The 18,666-nt window shown below is 52.5% G+C and overlaps 1 protein-coding gene across 3 annotated transcripts in view; it reads right to left on the reverse strand.

Annotated features, from left to right (window-relative positions):
• The window catches only part of RPS6KA1 (ribosomal protein S6 kinase A1), a 28,876-nt gene extending 14,139 nt beyond the window's left edge, over positions 1–14,737 (reverse strand). The window contains exons 1-3 of one of the 3 annotated variants that reach the window (XM_072355636.1): positions 14,590–14,737; positions 10,794–10,838; positions 1,033–1,086 (exon numbers count right to left, since the gene is read on the reverse strand). In XM_072355636.1, coding sequence (XP_072211737.1) covers positions 1,033–1,086; positions 10,794–10,838; positions 14,590–14,652 — 162 coding nt within the window. In that variant the 5' untranslated portion in view covers positions 14,653–14,737. Of the gene's footprint in view, positions 1–1,032; positions 1,087–2,632; positions 2,934–10,793; positions 10,839–14,589 lie in introns of those variants that run through there. The other 2 variants (XM_072355638.1, XM_072355640.1) reach the window with 2 other exon arrangements.
• Positions 14,738–18,666: the final 3,929 nt, after the last annotated feature.

An 18,666-nucleotide genomic window follows, 5' to 3' on the forward strand; every position in this document is an offset into this window, starting at 1 on the left:
TTGCCTCTCCCGCAGGGATGATGGTCACCCTCAGTGGAATGCGGTGGGCACCAATCCCATGGTGAACCCTCTGCCATCATTGGGGTTTACACCTACCCCTTCATTTTTATTTCAAACCCAATCCCTTTTGTTTCATTCCCCCCTAAACCCACGTTTCCCTTTGACCTTTTCATGGGGTCAGGACAGATGTCTTCTGCAGCAGCACCCCCAGAGTGTAGGTAAGAAAGAAACCCCTTGAGATGAGTACAAAGACACCCACACAGCTTTGCAACCAGAAATAATGGTGTTGACTTCTGAATTTCTTCAGAACACACAGTCTGAGAAGGGGACTCAGAGAGCCCATTTATGACTGTCCTGCCTCCTCCACCCCTATGCCATGCTCTTTGATAACCAATAACGAAAGAATCAAATGACTGAATGCCAGCAAGTCCCAGATCTGCAGGGAGAGCCTCAGCACCTGGTGAGGATGCCCAAAGCAAGGGGCTGGAGACAGAGAGCAGCATGGGACAGCACTGCACAGCTGCTCAACAGGAGCTCTGCAGAGCCTCAGTTCATTCTGACACCTTCTTTACTCCTCAGGGGTGCAGACCTCACCACAGGAGCTGCAGTAACAGCTCTCTTCAGATGTGCCTGGAGCTATTTAGATCTGATAAGTTTTGTTCCGACCACGGCAACATTACATGTTGGGTTACCTTCACTCAGCACCTTGAAGAAGCCACCTTACGTCCACACAGTTCAACAGCAGACCCCTGCAAGCTGACAAGATCAGAACATGGCAGGAGAAAAGAACGACGGCACTTAAAAGGGTTTGGTGTGGGCAGAAAGGAGGATGAAGTCAAGTCTGGGATGTCACATGAGCAAGTGACTAAGCGCTGTTTGCTCCACCAGCACTTCCACTGAGCAGAGAGAGGTCTGTAGGCAAATGTTGCGAGGCAGGGATGGTGCTGGGGTCCCTGCAAGCAGTGCTTCCTCACACGTGCTACCATGAGACACATGCCACTAAGTGCACCACCCTCCCAGAGGCTCTCTTACCTTGTCTGATGAGTTCACCAGATCTTTCTCTACCCAAGTGATGTCTGACTTTGCCTGAGGAACAATAAATAAGTGTCAGCACAAAGAGTCTGCAATATTCTACTAAAGCTTTGCCAGCAAACTTGTTTAGAAGGAGGGCGAGCTGCTTGCAGCCCCTGGTCATGTCCCACTACCTGGGACCATCACCCTCATCTGGTGGTGGTTGCAAGAGAGCAGGAGGAGCCGGCTGCTGTTGAAGTCTTGGACAGACAATAGAGATATTGGTGAACACTTTGGTACCAGATGGAATACTATGAAACCTTACGGAGAAACTAAGGAACATGTAAAGGAAGCTTAGAAAAAGTGCTTCTCAGCTAGGATATGGCTCTTTCTCCTCCTAAGAACTCAGAAAGGTAAGACATTTTGGACGGACAGAGCTTAGATCCTGACACCTCATACGTTTTTATGAGTGCATGTAGATATGCTATCACAAAGGTGCTCTTTGGTTTGGTTTTGAGAATGAGCTGAAGCTCAGATAGGAAAAACAAAACAAACAAACAAACAAACAAACAAAAAACAACAAAAAAAACACTCAAAAAAGATCAGATCAGAAAAAATCTGATCATATGTGAAATGTTTTCCCCAGGGTCCAAGCCTTCAGCCTGCAGGTCTGTGCAGGAGAGCCCCGAGGATGGACCCGAGCTCCTGCTGCTTCACCAGCAGCACAGCAGCACCCAAGGGAAAGGAGGTGCGGCAAAGCTGCAGATCAGCACTCCGAACTGACAGACTGAAGGTCCGGAAGGACTGAATCACATCAGAGGGGCCCTTTGTTCACCTCTTCCCCTTCCTGCTTCACTGCATCTCCCCAGGGGTGTGGGGAAGGGCTGTCCCACCCCAACACCCTCCACCAAGCACGGACCCATTGCACAAGTCCCACCCCACCAACACGACAGCAGCCATCTCCCGCCCGCAGTCCCAGGGGAGGCCATCTTGCACATTCCTGCACGCTGGGGAAATCAGCTCCGCACTCCTGGAAAAGTGCAGCCATGCGTGTCCGGCAGCTCCGAGCGCAGGAAGTTGCAGAAGTCGGAGCTGGAGATGACTTCTGGTGAACATCCCAGCACAGATGGCTCATCCTATGCAAGGGCGAGGGGCACGAGCCACCCCAAATACAAAATCCAAGTCATCCTTCCTGCTTTCCCCCTTCTGAGGAAAGCTTTTGCGAACCAGAAGCCAAGAGACAGGTTTGTTTTCGCTCGCATTTTGTCACTTTGACAGCTGAGACAGTCACATCGAAATGCAAGAAAAAAACTGCAAGAGCTAGAAGCAGATTATGCTTCTGGCATTTCGCTTCCTATTCATCAACAACTAACCAGAAGCTGTTGTAATTTCTGTTGCTTCACACATGCTCTGGTCCCCAAATTCTGGCAGCACCTAGGAAAGACACTTCTAGGAAAGCAGTTTTACCATCAGAAACGCCTTTTGCAAGAAAGAAGTCATTAATGAAGACAGGACGAGGACCGTCTCTCTGAGAGCAGGAGGTTCCCCACTCCTCCCTGCACCCTGCAGAGCAGACAGTACAGAGCTGTGCACAGCAGATACCTTACAGCTAGACACTTGCCTCCTGGATCCTCGGCTTGCTGCGGAAGAGGAGCCTCAACATCTCTAACGCTTTGGGCTGCTATTCTCCCATAGTTTGCAAGCTGGCTTCTGAACCCAGAGCTCTCTGCAGCACCCAGACTGCCACGAGAACCCCAAATAGGAGTTACGTCACTGGGATGTATTTTGGGAGTTTTCTCTGAAAGGAAACTGCGGTTCCTCATGGGGAAATTGCACCGTGAGGTGATGGCTGCACAGCACCAACGCAACACAAACACCAGATGACTTCTGTGTGCTCAGACACGGCTCTTTCCAACAGCAAATCTCAGCAGGCTTTCCAAGAGGACACGTATTGAGGTCCCACGTCACAGACAGAGCAATGTGAGGCAGCATATAGCAGCTGAGCCCCTTCAGCTCTTCCCTAAAGCTACACTGCCCTTCTGAGTAGCACAAATTCTGTTTCCAGCATCGGTCCCCCAGTGCTGGAATGCAGCTCTCAGAAGGTCAGCAGGAGCTGTTTTCTACACCTTTTGTTTGTCCCTGCCCTGTGCTGGAGTCTCAGCTCGGCCACCTGCATCCTGCTGCATCAGGGCTTTTAGAAACTGCTGCAAGGCCCCACGTGAGCCCTGCACACTGACATCCGCTGAGTGTTGTGCAACGCTGCCTGCTTGGGGTCAGCTCCTGCACCATGACACTGCTCTGCAACATAGAGATATCCTGATACAGAAAGGAGGTGAGGAGACAGGAACTGGGAACGCTCACATCAAGCAGCACTACCACGGGTCCTGCAGGGGCTGCAGGAGGCCTTGAGTCCTACGGCTCTGAGCCAGTCCTCTCCCAGTGTAGGAAAAAAAGTGAGCCACGTGCACACTCCTAGCTCCTTTCAAGAGGCCGTCTGCATTTCATCTATGCAAAGTAGATGCCCTATATGGCTTCTGCAGTTACCCAGCTGCTTCACCAGTATCACTGCTATGGCATTCACAGGAACATGCAGTACAGCACATGAACGTGTAACCGGCAGGAAGAAGCCAGGCTGAGCCAGCCTTCCCATATCACACTTCCAGAAGATCTGAGTTTGACACCTGGGGAGATCTCAGCTGCTTGTAAGCCTTATTCCATACCAGGTACGTGGTGCTCCCACTGCAGATCTTGGGACAAGTGGGAAGTAGGAGGTGCACAGGAAATAAATGCGCTTTTTGCTGCAAGTAAAGAGACAGTGGCAGCTCAGTCTGAAACTGTTGTGTTGGCTCTTTTGTTTGTTTGTTTTATTTTGTTTTGTTTTTTTTTTAAGTGGTGGTTCTCAAAAAGGGGAACTTACAAAGCAAAGAAACCTCACCAGCCGCTGCCTCCCCTCATTCCCTTCATGCACAGACCTTATTTGGGCAAGGCTGATGGCTACTCTTGTGTGCAAGCAGAGAACTGAGCAGAACAACGTCTGTGTGTCTCCACTTCTCTGGTGGGTGCTGCCCAGGAGCTCCTGGCAGCAGTCAGGTTCCATCCCTAGAAACCCCACCAGGTGCCCATCCCTGCTGCAAGCCAAGGGCTGTCCCCTGCATACCATCGGCACCAGGGGCTGCCAGGGGGTGAGGAGGCAGCAACAGAAGGACTGTGGCCACAAACACACTCAGCTCCTTGAGGCAGAAGCCATTTTGATGCAAGAGGATGCACCAAGGTGGTCACATTGCTGAGGACTGCAGCTCACTGCCTTGCTGCCTGCCAGCTTCTGAGAAGGCGAGGCGGGTGATGCTGCATTCCTGCAGAGCAAACTGCCCCCCAACACTTCCCAGTATGTCCGCAGCCGCTCCAGGCCCTTCTGGGACCAGTGGAATGTCACCACATACCCACACTGTGCCCTCTGCAGCACATCCATCATGTCAGCACTGCCCCTCCTATCGCCCTAAGCAGCAACAATAATTTGAAACCACAAGCAGGTTTTAAACCCTTCTGCCCAAGACCTGTTCTCTTAGAATCACAGAATCACTGAGGTTGGAAAAGACCCCTGATATCACCTAGCCCATCAGCCCATCACAGCCATGCCCACTGACCACATCCCCCAGTGTTACATCAGGAGCCCTCGTGTTTGGAATCATATTTGTCATCTTAACACGTCAGCTCTCGCCACAGAACCACATTCACCAGGCACCGTACCATCCTGGAAGTGCTGCACTGCTCTGCATGCACTCCTACATCACATTCATTTGGTCACCCCTGCAAAAAACTTCTTCACTGCCTGAGTTTCCCCCCAAAGGGGTTACAAGCTAAGAAGCGAAAATTCAAACCATCCACTTTTGCCTTGTTTGGTATTTAGAAGGACCCATGGATTGTTGGTTTGTTTTGTCGTTGTTGTTTTGGTTTGGTGGTTTGTTTTTGTTTTGTTTTATTTTAATTGGCACTTTCTTTAAGCAGAGCAAAAGTTCACTGCTTTTGTATGCCAGAAAACGACTCACACCTTCTCCTATGGAGGTGGAGGGAACAGTAGCAGGAAGGAAATGCTGCAAAATCCTGGAGGACACAAATAGATGTTGGTGCTCCTGGGCAATGAGAGGAGCAGCAGGGACAGTGTGGGACCTCCAACAGGGCATGGGGCAGCACGTTCCAGGGTTATGGCACAAACTGTCCTGTGTCATTGTCCTCTCTCATTGCCACGTCCACTGCAGGATGAGGAGGCAGGAAGGCAGCAGGCTGCCCGGGGCTGGCTGGGCACACTCCAGCAGGTGGCACTCGGAGCTTCTGCAAAGTCCTGAACAAACAGAAAGGGTTCATTTTGTAACCACCTGTGGAGCAGATGGCACCCCGAAATGGGAGTTAAGAACTGATAAAAGGATAAAGCTTGAGGCTGAAGAAAGAAAGAGGTAGAAATTGGCCGTGGCAAGACAAGCTATGCTGACATCCCCATGCATCTGCTCACTGGTACCTGACTCATTGGAGCAGAAGCACCAAAACATTGACCCGTTGCCACGTTTTTCTAATACAGTTCCCTTAGGAACCAGCACTGAGGCACAACCTGAGTGTGCTCTGCAGCCACGCTGCCCTCACACAAAGTGCACAGGCTCTTTCTGAATCTGAGGACACAGCACTGCTTTCACCACAAGAACTGCCTGCTGCCCCTGGAGATGTCGTGGGATGTGGAAACTATTCCATTGCATTGATGCAGGAATTCCACACTCCTCCCACCATGCAGGCTGCGAGGAGTTTTCTCCATGCAAGATGCACAAGAAGAAAGCACATTTTCAGACCGTTCTCTTAAGGTGCTTCTTTTCCCTACTGTGCTTGCAGAGCCCCAAGCATTGCTCTGCCTGCATGCAGCAGCCCCATGCACCCAACACAGAACCAGCCCGGCTCAGCACCCCACAGACTGACATCGCCTCCCTGTGTACACATACCCAGCACACTGCAACCAGCCCAGCCAGAGCAGTGCAGTGAAACACACCTCTTCTGACAGCGAGGAAACTGATAGCACCCCATCCCAGAGTGCTTTCAGAGCACAAAAAGATTCTGTTCAGTCAGTTCAGTACTCCCAGACCTGCATTAGAAGCTGTGCTGCTTTCAAGTACAAACAAGGGACAAATGCTCTCATTTTTGGTACCTAAAGGTGAGAAGGACTTTTCCCACAAGGCTGAAAGTTCATTCCTTTGAACTCTGGTGGGCAGATGGATGACACAGATTTCCTTTATATGGCCAAAAACCCAAAAAGAGGGTTTTTTTTTAGTTGTTTGTATGTTTCCCAATAAAAGAGGCTTCTGGGAGACAGACCTTGTAGCAATTTCTATTAATCAACGAGGTGGATGGAAATGGAAGAGGAGAAAGCAGAGCAGAGTTCTGGTCAGTCAGACATCAATGTGTGGGATTCCCAGCTCTGCCTTCCTCACATGCGCTCCTGCAAACTGACCTCTCTTCAATTATTCATTAGAGCCCGCAGCTCATCAGAGAGGCTCAGCTTCTCAAGCAGGCATTTAGTTGCTGTGTTTTTAAGGAGCTCAGACACTTGCTATTAACCACAGCCTGGCCTTGCTGAGGACAAGAAACTGTTGGGCATTGCATTGAAAACAAAATCACTTGATGACTTCAGCTGGCGACACAGAGCAGCCAGCTCGCCCCACAGCTTTGCCACTGTCAGGCTGAAAGGCTGCATGTGGAAAGATGCAATAACTGCAGCCAGGCCAGGAGGGTTTCCAGGCAGTGCTGAGGTGTTCTGCACCCAGGGCTTGGGGATCCAACCAGCAAGAGCACGCTTTGCTATGCAGCTGGAAGCAACAAGGAGGGGCACTGGGCAGAGAATGCCTTTGCGGACATACCTGTCTCTTCCCACACTCAGCAGCTTTCTAACTCTTGCAGAAAACAGAAGCAGCTGTGCAAGCACAGCCGGTTGCTGCTTCAAAGAAGAGTACTCTGCTTGTTTGTTTTAAAACCCTTCACTTTAAGAGGCTGCAATTGGATCCTCAGTCTGTGCTGATGAGGATCACTGCTGCTCTCTCACTCATAGAATCACAGAATCACCAAGGTTGGAAAAGACCCACAGATCACCCAGTACAACCATCCACCCATCACCAACAGCCCTCACTAATCCGTGTCCCTCAACACAGCATCCAAACACTCCTTGAACACTTCCAGGGTTGGTGACTCCACCACCTCCCTGAGCAGCCCATTCCACACTTCAGAGCAGTAGTGTTTCCTGACGTCCAGCCTGAACCTCCCCTGGTGCAGCTTGAAGCCATTCCTTCTGGTCCTATACCTGTTACATGAGAAGAGGCCGACCCCCAGCTCACAACAGCCTCCCTTCAGGTAGTTATAGAGAGCAATGAGGTCTCCCCTGCGCCTCCTCTTCTCCAGGCAGAACATTCCCAGCTCCCTCAGCCTTTCCTCATAAGCCCTGTGCTCCAGACCCCTCACCAGCTTTGTTGCCCTTCTTTGAACATGCTCCATGGCCTCAATGTCTTTCTTGCAATGAGTGGCCCAAAACTGGACACAGCACTCAAGGTGAGGCTTCACCGGAGCTGAGTACAGGGGGATGATTACCTCTCTGCTCCTGCTGGCCACACTATTTCCTATAGAGGATGCCATTGGCCTTCTTGGCCACCTGGGCACACTGCTGGCTCATGTTCAGCCAAGCATCAATCAATACCCCCAGGTCCATTTCCTCTATGCAGTCTTCCATCCATTCTGCCCCAAGCCTGCAGCGCTGCCTGGGGTTGTAGCCAAAGTGCAGGACGCAGCATTTGGTCTTGTTGAACCTCATCCCATTGGCTTCAGCCTGGAGCTGGAGGTACCTGCAGTGCTGAATGCACAGCCTGGGCAATGTGGGCTGCTGGAGAGCACAGCCATGACCAAGCACCAATGCACTGTGCTGCGATGGAGCACCCTGTGCTTGGCACAGCAGCAGCTCCCTGCTTTCAAAGGTCTCTTTTATGGTGTCAAGCAGAGCTGGAAGAGGTTACTCATTCACCTCCCCAGGTTTAACTGAGTGCTGTGATTATCACCCACGACTGCTCAGTGCTCCCAGCATTACCTCCAGAGAGAGTGGGCACACTCAGCACTGCAAATCCACTCCTCTGCTCTTCATTATGAAGTGATTTCACTAATAGGGTGTTGTACTTTCATGTACAGTTCCTCACACTCGGCACCTTCAGGGAGCATGTGCTCACCCCTCAGCCAAGCTGGCTGTAAAACCCCAATGACAACAGGTTCCGTTTTTCCACTCAATTCCAGCCCTCTGTTGCCATCCCCCATCTGAACAAGGATCACTCCTCAGTCTACATGACAATTAAATCTAGAGAACACAGGAGAGAATGAGGTTTGGTCCCTGGGGAGCAGCACGCGGCGCTGGCAATTAGCCCCTGGCACAGAGCAGCCCTGGGAGCAAAGCAAGAGACCTTCGGCTGCGGTGGGGAAGTTGCACTGAAACTGCATCAAGGGCACTGCTGATGGCTGAAAGCCAGCGCCGAATTGTTTGAGCACCAATGGGGAGAAAAGCAGAAAGCAGACACACTTGCACCCAGCTTGTCCAGAGTTCTGCTCAGTGCAGTTGGATCAGCAACCCGGTTCTAGGGACGCTGCCAGAACTGCCTGGCAGAATGCAGACTCTTACAGTGGGAACAGTCAGATAAGCAAAGATTCAGGCATTAGCAATTTAGGATTGTGTTCGTTGTCAGGTGAGGGTTTGGCTTGGAAATCCCGGTGCCACTCAGCTGGAATGCTGCTGGGATGGCTCTGACCACGCGAGTGCAGGCAGTCACTCCAGATAACGCTCTGCATGACCTGTAGGATCTTGCAGGCATTTCCAAGATACTGCAATGATAAACACAACGAGGTACACTGCTTGCAGGGACTTGTGCACCGCAGCTGTTCTCCAAAGGTGGGAATCCACACAGGAATAGAAGCCAGGAGTTGTGAAATGTCCCAGCTGTCCTTGGAAGGAGGCTGAGGGCTGCCCAGCTGCTCCCAGACCACAAGCAGCTGAACCAAGACCTCCTCTCCCTACATCTGCAGCAGTCGTTCTCCTGTGCTTCATATCCAAAGGCCCCAGTGAACAACAACAGCAGGTGGGATGGGAGGGAGAAGATGGATGTGACAGAGCCCCTTGCTGCCAAATTCCCAACTCTTTTGAGGAACCCTTGGATTTCCTTTTTGTTGAGTTCCTTTGGTTCTTGCCCAAGCAGATAAAGGTTTTGCTTTCTGGCAGCATCCTGCTGACGGGGACAGCGGGAGGGATGGCACTTAGTGTGGGCGTTGAGGAATCGCCGCTGTCGCTTCTTCCAGCTATTTTTAGCAGAGATCACAGAATGAGCCACAAAAGGATGAAAGCATAAACCCAACATGGAATGCCTCCTGCCTGCCACCTCAGGAAGGGCAGCAGCGGAGCTGAAACAGGGGAACGGGAGAGACCCCGAGCAGTTTTCCAATCACAGACACTCAGCCTCAGACTGCTGCTTCCTTATCCTTTTTTAGCCCTTGTTGTAGGTGAAAGGAGGCAGTGCCACAATCTGCTGCTGACATCGGCTCCCAAGCGAGCAGAAAAACAGATATATTGAGATTGCTGCCTGCTCACTTCCCCCTCCAGAGCGCTGGAGCTGGTGCAGAGTGCCAGAGTTAAGTGTAAGGTATGTGTTTACAGCAGGGATTTCATTTGTCTTCATGCCTGTAGAACGTACACCTTGTACAAACTTGGAAAACACACCAGAGGTTATTTCTGCAGGGCTCTGTAGGTTTAAAAATGACTGAAAATGGGATTGTTGGCACAGCACGTGGATACAGCACCTCAGCAGAGGGCAAAGCAGGATGCTGGCACCCACGGTACCAGGAGGGCAGTTCAGTCAAGTACTTGATGATCAAAAAGGCAAAAGCTCAAGTCTTAGAAGCCCAGCTGGAATCCAACCACAAGAGACAGATATTCTCTTCCATACCAGAGATGTGTGCATGGTGAAGAACCATACAACCATTATCTCAGGAAGAAGAGCACACAGTGTCATTGACCTGAGCTCATCCCACCCGTGCCAGCTTTCCCGTGGTGCCAGCCCTTCGGTCGGCCCAGAAGGGCAGAACAGGTGGCTGAGATGCAACAGCAGTGCTGGAAGTTCAGTGTAAGTTTCTGGAAAAGGATGAGCTGAGAAGCAGCCAGTTGGATTTGGCTTAAATTTCTTTTACTAAATGTGTAACGGTGACCAACTGGGAAAGCATGGCCATAATCCTCCAGGGCCCTTAGCACGAACAACAGACCAGGGTGCTCGCTGTGAGGAGCAGGACAAGCTCCAGACAATCCATGCAGCAAGCGATCCCAAGCCAAAGCAAACGTGTGGCGTTGCTCCCCATAGCTACAGCATGTGTGCATCAGAAAAGGAAATCCCGCAGGGTTTGTGCTTTTGAGGCACTGAAACAGCCCGAAACACTCTGTCAGTTCTCACCTGAGCCCTCTGCTCTGGCTGCTGTCTGACACCAGCATGCTGCTCCATGGCAGTGCTTTGGGATTGCCCATGTGAGTTTGGATAACCAAATGGATGGGGAAAAAGAGAGTCTGCCTGCAGTCTTTCCCCACACCAGCCCCCCGTGCTCCTGCATGCACTCATCCAGATTACAAAGCAGAGGCTTACAGGATTTAAAAATAGCCGTCCTCAGCCCATTCACCCCCCATCACACACCGCATGCAGCTCAGAGTGACGGTGAAGGACTTGGCCCCGCTGTGGCTTTACCTTGCATGGAGGGTTCCTGCTTTCCTCTGGAGCAGCCTGCCCATTCTGCAAAGGAAGAAAACCTGCTGTTAGCACACGCCAGGCACTGGCACTGCCTCTGAGAGCATTTCAAGCTGGGGGTGCCACTTTCAGACAGGGTACGGAGCACTCTCCACACATCCATAGGATGCAGCAAAGGATGAGGCAGGGATAGCGAAGCAGTGCCAGAGAACAGTTTGCAGCCCCACAGCCATTTTGCTCTACACTGGTTTTAATGGGAACGTTCATCAGTTATTTATTACCATATCACAGCTGATGACACTTCTTCCCTGGAGAAGCAAGGGGACATCAACCTTACATCTGCCTTAGGAGCACGAGTGCTTGCAGCTGGTGACTGGAGTGAAGGAACAGTGTTGCCGTGAAGGCTCAGAGGAGCACAGCCCCAGTGTTTACACGGAGCTGTTGGTGCCATCAGCACAGAGAATATCTAAGAAGTGAAGTAAGATTTTGTGTTTATGTTTATCCCTCACAAAGAGCTGAAGACAGCCAGACTTGGAAACACACTCGTGTTTACTGGCTCAGCTGTCACCCATCAACAATTATTAAGTCACTGCTAATCAAAACTATAGTGCTGGGAGGGCTGGTATGTCCAAAGCAGCTCGAGTTCCACAAGGAGCAGAACCTCTGAGCCAGACAGAGCGGTGTGTGGCACACAGCTGAGAGCAGATCCCCGTATCAGCAGAGCAATGGTCTTAGAGGTGAAGCTCTAATGTGACTGCCATGTTCTCCAGCAGATGTTGGGCAGACTGGTGAGAATTGTAGAGTTTGGAGCTGAGTGCTTTCCTTCTACCCTAGAGAAAAAGCAGAGCCTTTCTGTCCTCATATGGGATTCTAGAGCCATTTGGGAGCACCCAGGATGGAAGGGTAGCCTGGCAGCAGGGCACAGTGCTCAAGGAACAGCTCTGCATGTGAGGAGGGGATGCAAAGTGCTGCTGCACACACTGCTCAGAACTTTTCTTAATGGCACGCAGAGAAGTGCACTGAAAAGGAAGTGCGCTCTGTTGCGTAACTGCCATCCTGGCTGAACTTGGAGATATTTCTCTTAGGACATCTTGCATTTTAAATCCCTTTAATTCCACCTAATCTGAAGCATGTGGAGGAGCAATTTACAGAACAGGGAACCGCTGCTCTGCTACGTCAGGAGGACAAATGTCAGGGCGGGCAGCACCACGCGGGCTGTGCGCTGCTATCAGTGCTGCCAGCACACATCACCCACGGCACCGGGGAAAGGACATAACTCTGCAATAGCAGCCATCTCCAGCTCTTCCCTCCTGAGTTCCCCAAGCACGAGGAGACAGTGCTCAAAGTGTATCGTGGACAGAAGTCTCTCTGCTTCCTCCCCCTTTGATCATCGCTGTCTTCACTTTTAATTTTAAAATGCACACAGAGGAAGACAGTTACTCATGAATAGCTTCTGTTCAACAAGGGATGAGCAGATGCATACATACAGGCCAAAGTAATTAGCTTGGAGTGGTTGGGTTTGTTGCAATCTCACGTCAGCTGTGTTGCTCTTTGTTTGTGTAAGACGACAAGAGTTTCAAGGCATGCACAGCCATGATGGCAGCTCCCATCGCTATGGCAATGCAGTCATTCAGCTCTGCTCCATCACTAGTGCTCTGCCCCACACAGGTTTTTCTACCACATAAGCAATATTCCAAATAGGCAGAAAAAAAGAGCAGGGAAAAAAAATAAAAGAACTGGAATAAATGAAACATAGAATGAAATCATAGAATGGCCTGGGTTGAAAAGGACCCCAATGCTCATCCAGTTCCAACCCCCTGCTATGTGCAGGGTCGCCAACCAGCAGCCCAGGCTGCCCAGAGCCACATCCAGCCTGGCCTTGAATGCCTGCAGGGATGGGGCACCCACAGCCTCCTTGGGCAACCTGTTCCAGTGCGTCACCACCCTCTGGGGGAAAAACTTCCTCCTAAGATCCAACCTAAACCTCCACTGTCTCAGTTTCAAACCATCCCCCCTGTCCTATCACTGCCCACCCTTGTAAACAGAAGGAAGCACGATGAAGGGAGCTCAGTCCCCAGGACAGCTCACTCTCCCACTGTCCCTCAGCACAGCTCGGTGTGGGTGCTGGCTGTGACCAGCGCTCAGCAGCTGCTCCTGGAGAGCAGTGGAAAAACCCCCAATCTGACACAGTGAGTTGGGTGCCTCCGCAGCACAGTGCCAGCACCTCTGCTCCGTGACTCAGAAAGCAAAGGTTGGAGGAAGCTGGCGTTACACCTCGATGGCAGCAATCCCAGGCGATTTACGTAACGCATTCCAGAAAAGTCTCTTTGGTTTCTCTCTTTGGTGCCACCTTGCCCTGCGGAAGGTAAACCTTTCTGCCCCTGGCAAACAGAACCTCACTGCGTGCAAAGCTCCACCAAGTCCTTCTCTGCCATTCACAGACCATGTTGGCTCCGGGTGCTGCAGCAGCGTCCAGAGGTGCAGAGTGCCCGTGCTGCCAAGCACACCGCTCACCTGAAGCCCGAGGGAGCAGAGTTGCCAGTGTCCCTCCTGGCACAGTGCTAAGGTTTTAAGTGCCTTCCAGCACCAGCACGCTGCTCCCAGCCCTGCCGCCGACCTCCAGCCCCGCCAAGGTGAGCTGGGGGAAGGCAGCCTGCAGCTGCAGTTTACAGATTACACATCCACAACTAATGCAATGGGGAGAGGAGCCCTCGCTGCTGCCACAGTCCTCCTGAGGGACTCTGGCTGATGAATGTGGTGCCCCCGTGGCTGCTTCCAGACAGGGGAGATGTTTGTGCTGTTGGCACCGCTGCCACCCAGCACCCGAATCCCCAGGATTAAGTGACACACCAATCCTGCCCATGGCATCCATCGCCCCAGGCACCAGCACAAGTTTCCTCCCACTCCAAGTTTGTTTTCCAGACAAATCACAACTAAACTCCAGCTTTCATCCCCCCAGCACACCCAGCTTTCCCTGAGCACGTTATGGCCTCAGGACCACGACCCAGTCCCTGAAGGACACAGGCACATCACCGCACCCCAAGCAGAGGTGAGTGCACAGCACGAGGTGCAGCCGCCCACCCCTCACATCTGGCTGTGACAGCTGGGCAACCCGGCCTCTGTTCCCAGCAGAGCTTCCTTAAGAGATAATTTTAAGTAGGAATAAACGAAACGGACCAATTAACGGCTGTAACATCCCTAGGCACGATAGGAGGGGTAAGAGGCACAAGACGGTCTGAAACGGGACAGCGGCAGGGCGTGAGCGCAGCGGGACAGAACCCGCACGAACCCATCCAGAAAGCCGCGAGCTGCAGTCGGGCTGAGGGGCCGTTTGTGCGCACACCTCGGCTGCACCACGGCGAGGAAAAGGTTGCGAGCGGTGCCGACGTTCTGCGGCGGCTGCGGTGCAACGCGAGGTGCGGGCAGCGCACACCTGGGCTGGGGGGCCTCGTTAAGAGCGAAGCGGAAGGATCGGAGCGCACACAACCAGCGGAGAGACGCGGGACGGCGGCTGGGCAGCGCTGAGGCGGGCGGGGGAAGCCCCCAGAGCCGAGCCGAGCCGTGCTCGCGTTCACCGCTCGTACCGAGGAGCCGAAGGGAAGCAGCGCAGCCGGCAGCTCCCAGCGATCCGCCGCGCCGGAACGCTTCCCAACCCCGCGGGGCTCAGTTGGAGCAGAGGGGCAGGAGCGGAGGGAGGGAAGGAAGGGAGGGTAGGACGGAAGGGAAGGAGCAGGCCGGCCGGGCGCTCCTTTGTTCCGCGAGACCCTTGGGGGTCGCCGCCCGTCACCCCGCTCACCTCCGTGTCCAGCTGCACCAGCTCCATGTTGGGCCAGGGCTCGGCCAGCTGTGCGAGCGGCATGCTGGCGGCGAGCAGCCCCGCGGGGCGCGGCACGGCTCGGCTCGGAGCCCCGCGCTGGGCACCGGCTGCCCGAGCCGGGCCGGGAGCGGCGGGGCGGGGCGGGGGGCGGCGCGGCTCCTCCCGGCTCCGGGGCGGCTCCGAGCTGCTGTCGGGGAGCCGTCGCTCGGCTGCGCTCGCTGCTCTGGGCAGCCCGCTGCGGGCCCCCCCCGCTCCGGTGCAGAGCCTTTCCTTAAGCCCTTCCTGACCACCCCCCCCCCGTCCTGCGCTTTTCCTGCAGGCAGCGGCGTTAATGAAGGACGGTGTGTATATCCACGCACACCTTTGGGTTCTTCGGGTGGAGGTGAGGCGCTGCTCGCGGTGCTCTCCTCGAATACGGGTAACGAACCCCTACCCGCGTTACCTCGGTGCTCGGGGACGCTCGGAGGAAGGTGCTGTAAGCACAGCTGCTCAAAGACATCCGGCACTGTTTGGATTTGCCAGGTTTCTCGTGCAGGAGGAGCTGTCTTCTTGCTGTTACTGAAATCCAAAGTACCGCGTTTTCAACCTCTTTAAAACGATTTGTTATTAAAAACAAAAAACCACGTCAAAGGGCGCATTGCTAAGGGCTGACTTCACCAAGGTGTGGCCGAAATATCATTTAAGGAACCCAAGGGAGAGCACAGCATGCTGCTCTGCTGCTGCACTCTGAGGGCACTGTCCCACGAAGCCGTCCCTGTGAGGCCCAAATGCCATGAGCTGATCGGAGAGGTGGTGAAGGTGAAGAAGCTGCAGTAGGACAGAGCACGGCAGGTTGAGAAACTCCACTCAGTCCCCACAGCTCTCAGAATGGATCTGTAAGCCATCACCAGGGCCGTCTTGCTCACACGTGCAGGAATCCTATGTAAGAAATTCCCACGGTGACAGAAAGCGTGTGAGCCTCACACTGCCGTCTGTGCTCAGAGCACCCCTCTGTGCTGTAAGCACCGAGTTGCAGATGAAGGCATTAAATAACACAGATCCACCAGGCTGGTGCTAAGTGAGGCCAATTAAACTGATGTCACTTACCGTCGGAGCAAGCTGAAGCAGATCTTGTGGAGAGTTATTCATTCAGCTCCAAAGCTGTCCATAATTTACCCTTATTGTTTGGTACATGGCGTGCCGTCTGCTCGCATCCCTCCTCCAGCTGCTGCAGATTGCAACCTGTTTTAAATGGCATCGATAACACGATGATGTCAGTGCTGGCATCCCGCTTACCTTCTACATTTGTTTGCAAAATGCAGCTCCTGTTCTGGATTTCCAGCTACTCTGCACGCAAACCGACTGAGTCCAGGCTGGGAATGCATAGAGGAGTGTGAGGGAGAACAAAATGAGACACCACTCTTGGTGACCTGCTGTACTTTCATGCCAGGTGCCATGAAGGTGACCTTTCTGTGCCACATCCCGCTGCACTCCCATCTCTGCTGCTCAAGGGGGGGGGGGAGGGGTGGAGTTGCCATCCCCAGAGATACAGCACTGAGGGGCACAGTGGGGGGGGGCTGGGGCTGAGTGCTGGGAACTCAGTGAGGCAAGGAAAGAAGGAACGCACTGCTGCATCCTTGTGCTCCCCTGGGAGGTGTATGGGGATGCAGGAAGTCCCTGGTGTGTTGCAGCAGGATGCCAGGCAGGCTGCCCTGGGAGCTCGGCTAATGCAGGAACTGTGAATCTTTATGGAGCAGTGACATCTTATAGGCCTGGAGAAACAGACAGCTCTACACCCACGGGTGTCTTTGCACCAAAACAAAGGACTATCTTGCCCAATTTTTTTTCATACAACAGCAAACTAAAGATATTGGGGAGACTACAAATAACTTACACACGACTACTCCCTGCATCTGTGCAGTTACTTTGGTTAAAGGCTAGCAGAGAATTTTGCTGAGGAAGCTCTACAGTACCCTCACAGTTACACAAGCAGCACCCAGAAGTCCAGGCAACAGCACAACAACTCAGCAGGGCTGGGTGGGCAACCTCAGGGCTCCTCAGTTCCCACTCGTGGCACTCAGAGCAGCAATGCTATCGATTTGCAGACTGCCCTTCCTTCAATAACTGCAGCTCCAGTGCAGGAGATGAGCAGGATGTGACACGTGTCGCTGCTGGTTGGTCTTGGGGAGGAGGACGTCTGGGTGAGCAAGACAAGGTGGTGGTCTCCCCCAGCACTTATTTTCTAGCCAAAGAGCAGCTATTAAAGCACCCCGCAACCTGAGGCAGGGTACAAGAAATGCTTTGCCTGCACCCTGTTTGAGTGTCACAGCTAAACACTGTGATTAAAACCTAAGTAAGTGCTGACACTTCAGAGAAGGCTTCAGAGCAGGATTTCTGCACTGTCTTGTGGCTGCTGCTATGAGAAACAGAGATCTCCAGCTAACCAGAGCCCCAGCAACCAGTGTCCCATCGGGTGACAATCCAAATGCTGAGGTGTTGGGTTGGCTTGGTTTTAAAAGAATTAAATCATCTTCAAATACAATGGTAGCTGCTTTTTGTCTCCTCACACCAGCTGGCTTTTGGTTTGTAGCGTTCTCTTCCTTGGGGAGGCTGGCAATGCTCATTAAGCCTGTTATCCCTGAAGAAGCAATTCCAAAGCAGAAGTAGTGAGGCTGGTCCTTACCCACACAACCAGAGGCCAATTTCAGCTGCATACACCAAAAGCTGTGGCAGTGTTTCCCCCCCTAGCTGTGCAGTACCTCCACAGCTCACAGCATCCATTTGTTCCTCCTGAAGCCAGGAAGCATCTTCCCTTAACTGAGGGCTTCATGCTACACTGCTTTTACACATACAACGAGATACAAAGAGATTGAAGGCATGGGAACAAACAAGCCAAATCCCAAATGCCTGCTGCAATTTACAAAGACAGACACTTGTAATCTGCCTTGTGTATACACTCAGAGGGCCGTTGATTAGAGTATATAGCAACCTTCCTTGCATTTTTAAGATTCACTCATCAGTTCATTGTTAACCCCATCACTAACAGGGAAACTGAGTCATGCTTTCAACAGCTCATCAGGACAGAACTTGAACTCCATGTCCTGTCTTCTAACATCCAGCTCTCAGTTCAGGCTCTCGTTTCCTCACCTCTTCTGCTTCATTTTTCCAGTGTGGAGGAAGAGATGATAAATCACCTTGTTTTGATCTCAGAAAGACATTTTTCCTTACCACAGTTCAAACATTACACTGAAGATATACAGCAGGAGCCCTGCAAATGAGGAGCTCTGGATAGATTCAGCAGCAGAATAGCTTTTTCCTTTTGTGACAGATGTCTTTCTGTTCCTCACTGCTGTGCATTGCCTCACATGGCAGCGTTCTACAGGGCAGGTCTGGAATGCAGGAGGGACAGCAAGTGTGGGGTGAGGAACTTCTTGGGGCCGGCAGTGCAGGCAGCTCTCCTCCTGGGAGGACGTGAGCAGATTGAAGCTCTGCTCAGAGAACATGTTTAACTTCTGCCAATGCTTCCAGCAGAGGTGAGCACTGGGCTGCCTCACTCAGCTCAGATTCCTGTGTTTGTTAAGGCAGATCTGAAGTGCTTCTGGGCTGCATGCTGCATTTTGCCTCCTGGTTCTGAGCCCAGCCTACGTCTGTGTGGTGCTCCTGCAAAGCACGTCATTCCTCCACAGAGCGGATTTCCTGAAGCCTCCTTTGGGGCTGCCAGGGAGTCCTTGGCAGAAGCAGATGCAGCTCAAGTTGGGGAAGAGTTCTGTCAATGGACAGGAGAAGTGATGAAGCTGTTGGCACACTTCATTTGGGAAGTTGGTAGCCATCTCTTAGGAACACTGAACTGCACCAAGAGGTGCCTCTGGGAGAGGGAGCCGCTGGAGCTGGGAAGGTAGAGGAGGTGACCAGGGAAGAGCTGCCAGGCAGCAAGGCCGTATCTGCTGGTTGTCATGGATACAATCACCCCGTCTGTCTCCCTGATATCAGTTACCTTCCATTTCCTGGATGCAAATCAATGAGTGGGGGGTCTGTTCCTGCTTCTGTGAAGAATGGAACTCTTCACATCCGAACAAA

The sequence above is a fragment of the Excalfactoria chinensis genome, chromosome 22 (assembly GCF_039878825.1).
Source record: "Excalfactoria chinensis isolate bCotChi1 chromosome 22, bCotChi1.hap2, whole genome shotgun sequence".
In the NCBI taxonomy this organism is placed as follows: Eukaryota; Metazoa; Chordata; class Aves; order Galliformes; family Phasianidae; genus Excalfactoria; species Excalfactoria chinensis.